General features: G+C 43.5%; 1 protein-coding gene across 1 annotated transcript; it reads right to left on the reverse strand.

Annotated features, from left to right (window-relative positions):
• Positions 10,867-11,446, reverse strand: LOC104748255 (pectinesterase inhibitor 2-like). The gene has a single exon (XM_010469927.1). It carries the CDS (start codon positions 11,422-11,424, stop codon positions 10,867-10,869), a length of 558 nt encoding a protein of 185 aa, XP_010468229.1. The 5' UTR covers positions 11,425-11,446.

Below are 11,533 nucleotides of genomic sequence, written 5' to 3' on the forward strand. Positions count from 1 at the left end.
GCAGTACACTAAAAAGAAAAGTCATAGTTCCCAACAAAATTTTGACTCAATAAAACCATTTTTTTTTCTGACTCTCAAAAACAAAAACGTAGTTAGTAACTGCCTCCCCCAGACTTAAACAACACTGTCCCCAGTGTTATCAAGTAAGAGTTTGGCTAATAAAATAAAAATAAATGAAAATCAAAAGAAAAATGAAAAAGAAAAACCTACCAGTGGGTTGCCTCCCACTAAGCGCTTGTTTTCAGTCATTAGCTTGACTGTGTCGGATCTCAGGCATCCGGTGGATCGGAACATGGCAATGAATGCTTCTGAGAGGATGTCCTCTTCATCCAAGGTGGTGTGTAGGCAGCAGATGGATGAGGTCTACAAGGGACATGAGGAACGGGACCAGGGCAAGATTTAGGTATGGGTGGCTTTCTTTTAAGTCCTGCAAAATCATCAATAGAAGAAACAAGCACTCTACGATAATCTCGTGGCTTGGTTAACTGCACAACAGTTTTTGTACCTTTCAAATTCCTATTGATGAATGGAGAAGGTTTGGGAGAAGGAGATGCATACCTTGGCCTTACCTGTGGGTTCTGGACTGTGGAATAGTGAGATTTCAGCTTTACAACTGGTCTAGGACTTGCAGCTAAGGATCCAACGCGAGAATCTGTGGTTGTGGACAAGTCCGAGCTGTCTCTGGAAGGAGTGTCGATCGATGCAACAGCTGCATCGATCGATGCTTGATCTGCAACTCGTGTTTCTTCAACGTTTTTGTAGCTTTCCTCAGCAATTCGTGTTTCCATCACAAAAACGTCATCTACCAGTGGCTTGTCATGCATCAGAACCTCATCATGGTCTCTAGTACTGATTAGATGANGATGAGGTCTACAAGGGACATGAGGAACGGGACCAGGGCAAGATTTAGGTATGGGTGGCTTTCTTTTAAGTCCTGCAAAATCATCAATAGAAGAAACAAGCACTCTACGATAATCTCGTGGCTTGGTTAACTGCACAACAGTTTTTGTACCTTTCAAATTCCTATTGATGAATGGAGAAGGTTTGGGAGAAGGAGATGCATACCTTGGCCTTACCTGTGGGTTCTGGACTGTGGAATAGTGAGATTTCAGCTTTACAACTGGTCTAGGACTTGCAGCTAAGGATCCAACGCGAGAATCTGTGGTTGTGGACAAGTCCGAGCTGTCTCTGGAAGGAGTGTCGATCGATGCAACAGCTGCATCGATCGATGCTTGATCTGCAACTCGTGTTTCTTCAACGTTTTTGTAGCTTTCCTCAGCAATTCGTGTTTCCATCACAAAAACGTCATCTACCAGTGGCTTGTCATGCATCAGAACCTCATCATGGTCTCTAGTACTGATTAGATGATCTCCACTCCAATCTTCAAGCTTAGCAGCTTGCTTATTCACTTCCTCTACAAGCTCCAACTCTTTGACATACCCAGCAGTAATGTCTTCTTGAAGCTCTATGATCAGATTGTCATCAGAAACAACCTCCACAGAAAATGTCTGACCATCAATAGTGGGAACCCTTCTCAGCTTGTCCATCTCAAAGTTCATGACCAAATCTTCTACATGCAGAGCTATGTGTCCCTTCTTAACATCAATGATTGCACCAGCTGTAGCCAAGAAAGAGCGTCCTAAGATGAGAGGATCATTAGGCTCTTGGTCATATTTCAGCACCACAAAGTCAGTGGGAATCATGCAATCTCCAATCTTAATTGGAATATCCTCTAAGACACCTTCAGGAATCCTTCTGGATCGATCAGCTAAGATAAGAGAGATCTTAGTTGGCTTGAAATCTATCATCCCAAGTCTCACAGCAACAGAATGTGGCATCAAGTTAATACTAGAACCAAGATCACAAAGAGAGTGAGGAAACCTTCCTGTGGAGATAGAGCAGTCAAGTACAAAGCTTCCAGGATCTGGTAACTTCTCTGCAATCCTACTCTGAATTACTGCACTTACTTCCTTAGAGACAACCACCTCCTGCTTCTTATCCTTCTTCCTTTGTGGGAGCTGCTTCAACAGAATTGAACTGACATCCTTTGTAAGCAGTGCTCCTTCCTCAGGACTCAAACCATTGGTGACCATTCTCTTCACATATCTCCTAATACTAGGAGAAAACTTGACAGCATCAATCAAAGGCATCTCTATCATCACCTTATCCATCATAGCTTTGCATCTAGTTTCCTCAAGCTCCTGCTTAGACCTCCTAGGCTTAGGAAAAGGAACCTTAGGCTTGTAGGCTCTCTCAGCAACTGGAATTGGAGCTTCCGTAACTTCTTCCTCGGCCTGGACATTGCATCGGTCGATGCTAGAGTTGCATCGGTCGATGTTGTCTCTCAAAGTCAACCCTTCTACGACCACTGAGGGTTGCGTCGATCGATGCTTTGCAGCTGCATCGGTCGATGCAACATCCACTACTGTATCATCGTCTACTTCCTTCACCAAAATCGCATTACAAGCATGGTTGGGGTTCTCAGTTCTTCTAGAAAGAAGTTCCTCTTGTCTTTTAACAGACCCAGCAGTCTGAATCACTTGATTTTCCAGCTTCTTGACATGAGTGTTTAATGCATCAAACTTCCCAGTCAGTTCATTGTAGACATTATCAATCTTCCCATTGAATGTCACTGTCAACTGCTCTTGTCCTTGAAGAATTTGATCAAGCATGGCCTCCATTCGACTCTCAGAAGTCTGTGGAGGTGGAGACTGATAAGAAGAATTACCATAGGTCCTTGTAAAGCCGGTGTTCTGTTGTTGCTTCTGGTAATCTGGCTTAGGCATGTAGCATGTAGAGTTCCCGCTGTAAGGTCTATTGCTTTGTTGATTTCCAAACTTCTGACCTTGATATCCAGCTCCATACACATAGTTGACATCTTCTTCTGTTGTCTCTGGCTTTGGCTCAAATGTCTCAACATCTTCAGCAAAATGGACAGACTTCTTTCCCACAAGAAGATTGTGCACTGTATCCAACTTAGCATTCACCGTAGCAAACTGATTTGAATCATGCCCTTCATGTGCCCTTTTCCGCTCTAAGTCTGCATTCTTAGTACTTTTACTTGATGCTAGCCTTTCAATCAACTTCTCAGCGTCATCTGGGTACCTTGTCTTGAAGTTCCCATCACTAGCAGCATCCAAAGCCATCTGATACTTCCAGTCAATCCCGCTAAAGAAGATACTGATCAATTGCACCTCTGAAAACCCATGATGTGGACAGTCCCTCTGGTATACTTTGAATCTTACCCAAGCAGCTTTGTAAGATTCAGTTGGTCCTTGTCTAAAGGTGGAGAGTTTGATCCTCAGCTCATCAGACAATGCATCATCATAGAAGTAATTCAAGAATGCCACCTTGATGTCATGCCAGGTTGTCAGAGATCTTGGTTTCAGCTGCCTTAGCCAATGAGAAGCTTCCCCAGCAAGAGAGTAGGGGAAAAGCTTGCAGTAGAGGTAGTCTTCAGTGACTCCATTAGCCTTGATGCTTGTGACTATGTCCTCAAAGTGCTCAATGTGATCTAGAGGCTTCTCATTTGGCAGGTTCTGGAATGGCCTCTGTCCAACAAGAGCGAAGTAGGCAGGCTTCAACTCAAAGTCATTCCTTGGGAATGGAGGAGGGACAATTGCGGAACGGTTTTCATAGAACAAGTCTGGCCTGTTGAAGTCCGCAAGAGTCTTGACAAATTCTCCATTGTTGTCCCGTCTAGGCTGAAGGTTCTGCTGGTTGTTACCATCCAAGTTGGCTCCGTTCGCACCAGCCCCGACATTGCATCGACCGATGCCACCTATGCGTCGATTGATGCCTTCTTGGTTGCATCGATCGATGCCGACGTTGCGTCGATCGACGCCATCTGCATTCTCACCAACCACGACGAGTTCTTCTTCAATAACTCGCCCATCAGCATCAAGCTTTTGGCCTTGCTCGTTGCGCACATGACCCTCTTGATCTCTCAAAACTCCAGCCGCATCAGGTCTCAGTATGATAGGGTTGACCATCTTTGCTGATTTGGCTGCTTTGATGTTTTCACGCTCTAGTTGTCCTAACTCTTGGTTTGTAAGCTTAACAACTGGACCAGTAGGATTTTTCCTGGTGCTAGGCTTAGGCATGAACCTGAAACACACAAGAGAGAAGAAACAAAAGTGTGTGAGTAAAACAGAATAATAAAAATCTAGACAAAATCAAAGATTTTAATCTAATGGTGAATCAAAAGAGTCCCCGGCAACGGCGCCAAAATTTGATATGCTCAAATTGTAATACCCTAAAGGTACTAACAGCCTTGCAGTTGTAATACTCTAGGGGTCGAATCCACAGAGACTCTAGTTCACACAATAGACTTATTATCTTTTAATTATGCTAAATCAAAATAATAAATTAAAGACAATGCAAAACAGAATTTAAAAGTGTTGTAAATTCAAAGGATCAAAGAGCTAAGCCTAGGGAATTTCTCAGGAATTTATGGGTTATTAAATCAATCAAATAATTAGGGTTCAAGCAATTAAATATCAGATCTAGAACTCTAAACACACTTGTAAAACAAATCAGTTCTCACTGCAAATATTTTCTAAATTTAAAACCAGAAAATCCAAATCTCTTTGCAAAATTCAAGGTTAAAAATCAGCTTTAAGAACAGGTTTAGATAAGTTCACAAATTTATTAATTCAAATCTCTTTGCAAGAAATAAATTTGCTCATCAATGGTTTAATCAGGAAAACAATTATATTCTCATATCAATTTATTTTCCTAAGATAATAATTCTAGGTGATCAATCAAGAACTATTGTGAAGAACAACCAAGGATGAAGATCATAAAAGATTAAGAACCCTAAAAATCTCAGATCTAATAAATCATAAAAACCCTATGAAAAACCCTAAACCTAACAAGCAAATTACTCAGACATGATTAATAAAGCACAAAACATCTCTCTGAATAATAAGCAATTGATATTAAGAAGTAAGGAAGGGAGTTCAAGAATCTTCTCTCTACAGATGAATTCAGATCTATCTCTCCAAAGCTCTCAATATCTCTTCTGGTTGCAGAAAATAAAACTTAGGTCTAAACAATGACCAATAAAATCCTATAAATACTCAAAAACACGTCTTGGGCCTAATGATGCAAATATGAAAGACTTTGGGGCAACTTTGTAAATCTTCAAAACTTGTGGGAAAACTTCCAATTTTGACTTTGGCCTAGCATCGATCGATGCATATCAGTGTGTCGATCGATGCACTCTCTAAATTTCGTCTCCCAACTTCGTAGCTCAGCTTCAATGCTTGATTATGCTCCAAATCTTCATATTTAGCTCCATTAAGCTCCCATCCATGATAATTCCTATAAAGACTCAAAAAGACTCTAAAAACACTAAAAAGACTCTATAATTAAGACTTATATCCTGGCTAAAAACACCTAAAAACCATGATATATCAGCTATCTTGGTGGCTATTGCTAAAGGGTTGGGGAAGCCACTGAAGGTGGATCTCACAACGTTAAAGTTTGAGAGAGCCCGGTTTGCACGGATTTGTGTTGAAGTTGATCTCCGGCGACCGCTTAAGGGGACAATAGTGGTTAATGGTACGCGGTACTTTGTGTCGTACGAGGGGTTGGCGAATATCTGTTCTGCATGTGGCTTGTACGGGCATCTAGTTCATAATTTTCCACACCGGGTCATTGAAAAGGTCTTGGAGGCTCCGATAACAACGATAGTTGCACCTGCTGTCGAGAAGGAGACACCCTCGGGGGATGGGGGTTTCACGGAGGTTACAAGACGGGGGAAGGGTTTGACAAAGGCGGTGACGACGGTTGCTTCAAGGGTTGGTGCGGTGAAACCTGCCGGTGGTACAAACCGGAGTATGATGGGGAATAAAGATTCTGCCATTGTTGCAGTATCAAAAAAGTTTGGTAACTTGGAGGTCGATATGGAAATTGGGAGTTACGGACAGAGGAGGAGATTACGGGGGCGAATAAGGAAAACAAGGATCCTCAAAATCAGGTTAATAGAGGGAAGAGTGTTAACCAAGGCAAGCCGATTGTTTTCGGGGCTGCAGGAGAGAAGCAAAATAATGGGCCGAGAGAAGATACTAATGGGAAAAAGCCCAGATCGAGGAAAGGGGTGGTGTCGAGTGGGCCTCGGCAAATGAAAGTCACAGGGCCCACTAGAGGCCTGGTGTTTGGTCTGGCAAAGGGAGAGGTGGAGCTCTCTGCGTCGGGGAAACGATTACGGGTTGAGAAGGATAATATGGGGAGATCTTGGGGTTCGTTCTTGGTGAATAATTTAGATCAAATCACAGATCTGGGTGCGGTAGGAGATCGGCGGAGTGATGAGATGTATGTGGCCGCGGGCACGGGTACGGTTTCTCTTGCACTGGGGGTCACTGCGACTGATGGATTGTCAGGAGGCGGAGGTGAGACTCGTCAGGCTTGACGATTTTCCCCGGCAATTTTGGAGGAATTTAACATTGTGAAGATGAATTGCATACTTTGGAATTGCCGGGGGGCGAACAAACCCCAATTTTGAAGATCAGTCCGATATCTCTTGAAGAAATTTTGTGTGGATATGTTAGTTGTGTTTGAAACGCATGCAGAGGGCGATAGGGCAAGTCGTATATGCCAAGGGTTAGGACTTGAGAACTCCTTTCGGGTCGATGCTGTGGGTCAGAGTGGCGGTTTGTGGCTTCTATGGAGATCTGGTATAGGAGATGTGGAGATTGTAGAGTCCACAGACCAGTTCATTCATGCGAAAGTGGTTAATGGTACAGAAATTCTCAACTGGATCGTTGTGTATGCAGCCCCTTCGGCAAGTCGTAGACAAGGTCTTTGGGGAAGGTTGAGTGATACTGTGAGGGGTGTTGAGGGTCCGGTTGTGGTTGAAGGAGACTTTAACACAATACTCAGACTGGATGAGAGGTCTGGGGGGAATGGTAGGTTGTCCACGGATTCACTAGATTTTGGGAATTGGATAAACGAGTTATCCTTAATTGATATGGGGTTTCAGGGTAATAAGTTTACCTGGAAGCGGGGTCGTGAAGAATGGTTCTTTGTGGCTAAAAGACTGGATAGAGTGCTGTGCTGTGCTCAGACTCGCTTACAGTGGCAGGAAGCTAGGGTTACTCATCTTCTTTTCCTGGCATCGGACCATGCGCCATTGTATATTCAGTTGTCACCAGAGGGAAGACGGAATCCATTAAGATGTCCGTTTAGGTTTGAGGCTGCATGGTTATCTCACCCTGAGTTTAAAGATATGTTGGTTAACTCATGGGATGGTAGCATCAGTACACAAGAAGCGCTGAAGGGTTTACAGAAAACATTGCGGAAGTGGAACAAGGAAGATTTTGGTGATGTTCAAAAGAAAAAGGAGAAGTTATTAACTGAGTTAAAGATGGTGCAAACTTTACTGGAGACTAATCAAACTGATGTTCTGATTCATCGGGAGGCTGAGCTTCTGGGAGAGTTTGATTTAGTCCTAGAGCAAGAAGAAGTCATTTGGTTCCAAAAGTCCAGGGAGAAGTGGATCGTTCATGGAGACCGGAACACAAGTTATTTTCATACGTCAACCATCATTAGAAGAAGGCGTAACAGGATTGAGATGCTTAAGAATGATGCTGGGGCTTGGGTCTCGGATGGTGAGGAGTTGGAGGGGCTGGCTTTAGTCTACTATAAGAGGCTATACTCTCTTGAGGATGTCAAACCAGTGGTGGAGAGTCTTCCCTCTGAGGGTTTTATGCGGATATCTCATGAGGATCAGGTAGTCTTGAGTAAGCCTTTCTCGGGAGTGGAAGTGGAGTAGGCTGTCAGAAGCATGGGGCCGTATAAAGCTCATGGTCCTGATGGTTTCCAACCAATCTTCTATCAGAAGAATTGGGATGTGGTGGGAGATTCTATCACACGCCTTGTGTTGGACTTTTTTTGTACTGGAGTTTTACCACCTGAGCTTAATGATGCGGTTGTAGTCTTGATACCAAAGGTGAATAAGCCAGAGAGGATTGCTCAGTTCCGGCCAATTAGCTTATGTAATGTGTTATTTAAAACAATTACGAAAGCTATGGTTGAAACACTGAAAGGAGTTATGACTCGGGTTATTGGTCCAGCGCAGACAAGTTTTATACCGGGTCGGCTGAGCTCAGATAACATCATAGTCGTGCAAGAGGCTGTTCATTCTATGAGGAGAAAGCAGGGTAAGAAAGGATGGATGCTCCTGAAGTTTGATTTGGAGAAGGCGTATGACAGGATCAGATGGGACTTCCTTGGTGACACATTGAAGGCTGTTGGTTTCTCGGATGTGTGGGTACACTTGATCATGCAGTGTGTCACAGGACCGTCAATGAGCCTGCTATGGAATGGAGAAAAAACAGAATCTTTTAAGCCATTGCGTGGTTTAAGGCAGGGAGATCCACTTTCTCCCTACTTATTTGTTCTATGCATGGAGCGTTTATGTCATTTGATTGATGATTCGGTTATGCGGAAAGAGTGGAAGCCGATTAAGCTCTCCAGAACAGGACCTCAGTTGTCCCATATTTGCTTTGCGGATGATTTAATTCTATTTGCAGAGGCATCGGTGTCTCAAATTTGGGTGCTACGACGTGTGTTGGAAGCTTTCTGTGGGGCTTCGGGTCAAAAGGTCAGTTTGGAGAAGTCGAAGATCTTTTTCTCTAAGAATGTTTCTAGGAAACAAGGGAGGTTGATTAGTGAGGAGAGTGGAATCAAATCAACAGTTAATCTAGGGAAGTATCTTGGTATGCCTATCCTCCATAAACAGATTAATAGGGAGACGTTTGGAGAGGTTTTGGAGAAGGTGTCATCTCGTTTGGCTGGCTGGAAAGGGAGGTCACTAAGCTTTGCTGGACGGCTTACTTTGACAAAGTCTGTACTATCGGCTATTCCAGTGCACACTATGAGCACTATCAAGTTGCCACAGGGTATGCTGGACAAGTTGGATAGGGTAGCTGGTGATTTTCTTTGGGGGAGAAATGCAGAAAAGCGAAAACAACACTTGGTTGCGTGGAGTAAAGTGTGTCGTCCCAAGAGAGAAGGGGGACTTGGAATTAGAGCGTGTCGTGATATGAATAAATCTCTACTGGCGAAGGTGGGTTGGAGAGTTTTACATGATCAAACGAGCCTCTGGGCACGTGTAGTGAGGAGTAAGTATAAGGTGGGGGATATTCATGATACATCATGGATATCAGTCAAGAGTCATTTCTCCTCGACGTGGAGGAGTGTCTGTATGGGGTTGCGGGAAGTGGTTACTCGCGGAATTAATTGGGTGGTTGGAGATGGGAAGAAGGTGTTATTCTGGACGGACAGATGGCTTGCGGGGGAACCTCTTGTTGAAGGAGCAGTGGGCGCTTTGCCTCCAGGGTTTGATAAACTCACAGCCAGAGAGTTATGGACAGATGGTGTGGGATGGGATCTTTCTCGTATATCACCGTATGTGTCGCAGGAAAAGTGTTGAGAGCTGGCGGCTGTAGTATTGGACAGTTTCACTGGGGCTTCTGATAGGTTGTCGTGGGGAGGAAACTCGGAGGGTAAGTTTACAGTTGCATCTGCGTATAGCCTCCTAATACGTGAGGAGAAGCCTGTGCAAAATATGGAGAATGCGTATAAGAGGATATGGCGGGTGATAGCTCCTGAGCGGGTTAGAATCTTCCTCTGGTTGGTAATGCATCAAGTGATTATGACAAATTCTGAGAGGAAGAGACGCCATTTGTGTGACTCAGATGTTTGTACGGTTTGTCAAGGAGGCATCGAGACTATCCTCCATGTTCTCAGGGATTGTCCTGCTATGTCTGGACTGTGGGCTCACATCTTACCGCCGAGTAAAAGACTGGCATTTTTCTCTCAGTCGCTGATGGGTTTGGTGTATGAGAATTTAGAAAGAGGGACTGTTACAAGGGAGGGAGATTGGTCTACAGTGTTTGCCATGGCTACGTGGTGGAGCTGGAAATAGCGGTGTAGTGATGTGTTTGGCGAAAGAAGGATCTGTCGGGACATGGTCCGTTTCGTTAAGGACTTGGCAACAGAGGTAACACTGGCAAACTCGTTGTCTTGCGAACATAATGGTCGCGTGGTCCGAGTAGATAAACAGATTGGTTGGGTGGCACCAGAACAGGGATGGTACAAGATAAATACGGATGGGGCGTCCAGAGGGAATCCGGGTCCTGCAGCTGCAGGTGGTGTGTTGCGGAACTCGGTAGGGGCTTTGTGTTGCGGTTTTGTGGTGAATATTGGTCGTTGTTCAGCACCATTGGCGGAGTTGTGGGGGGGGGGTCTATTATGGGCTGTATGTAGCGTGGGAGAAGAGGGTCACACGGCTAGAGTTAGAAGTGGATTCTGAGATGGTGGTGGGTTTTCTTACGACAGGGATCAGTGACTCTCATCCTTTGTCTTTTCTGGTGCGTCTGTGCCATGGCTTTCTTGTTAGGGACTGGATTGTCCGTATTAAACATGTGTATCGTGAAGCTAATCGTCTAGCCGATGGTTTAGCGGGATATGCGTTTTGTTTACCGCTTGGTTTTCATTCTTTTGATTTAGTTCCTAATGTTGTTGCTACTTTGTTGAGGGATGATGTTGATGGTCATACGTGGCCGAGACACATCCGGTTGTAAGTTTCTTTTATTTTATAGTTAATAAATCCCAGGGGTAAAACGCTGGTTATTCACAAAAAAAAAAAAAGCATTAGTGCAGCGAGATAGTTATCTAATCAATATTCTTGTTTACTTTCCCGAATTCTCTTATTTTTGGTGCTAAAAGTGTTTATTGTAGGAAATTTTTAAAGGTTCTATGGATATGGCTAGTCACAAAATTCACACTAGAAGTACCGAGATATGAAAGTCTTACCGAAGTTGCAAGACACAATAATTTAACAATGAATTTATTTGCTTAATAATTTTTTGCCGTCAAAACGTAAGAGAAAACTCTAACAATGTTACACATTCTTTTAAACTGGATATTGCGTAATGGAACATCAGATGGCACAGTATTACGTCCTGCAAGGTCAGCTTCACACATATTTATACTAGAAAAGGCTTTCCCAGCCACCTGAGATGTTAACTCGTACTTCTTCGAGATAGCAAACTTTATAGCTTCCTCCATCGATTTAATGGCCGACTCATAATATGTTACGCACGACCCATACGGTATCTTGAGCGTCGGATCAGTCGTGGTTCTTACTAAGCCTTTCATCATTGCTAGGTTCTTATTGCCAAACAATTGCGTCTTTTGGATGACCAAACCGAGAAGACCATAAAAGTTGAGGGTGAACGTTGCTGGATCATTGGTAAGCCAAATGATGCAGAATTGGTTAAAAATTGTTGGTTGTGAGCAGAGTTGGTAGAGTGAGTCTTTTGTGACTGTGTCACTCAGAGACAAAGATGAAGACAAAGGAGTGATCAATAAAAGAAGGAGAAGAAAAGGAATTGAGACGCAAGGAAAAGCCATTGTCTTGGATTTGGAGAATAACTATGCGTATGCGCTTAGATGTGGGAAGTGCTATTGCTTACTAATATACATATATAGTTTTTTTTTTTTTTTTTTTTTTTTAAAAAAA

Source organism: Camelina sativa, chromosome 15 (assembly GCF_000633955.1).
Source record: "Camelina sativa cultivar DH55 chromosome 15, Cs, whole genome shotgun sequence".
In the NCBI taxonomy this organism is placed as follows: Eukaryota; Viridiplantae; Streptophyta; class Magnoliopsida; order Brassicales; family Brassicaceae; genus Camelina; species Camelina sativa.

Coding starts and splice junctions, on each gene's coding strand:
- LOC104748255 (XM_010469927.1), bottom strand. CDS start 11,424: ATGGCTTTTCCTTGCGTCTCAATTCCTTTTCTTCTCCTTCTTTTATTG.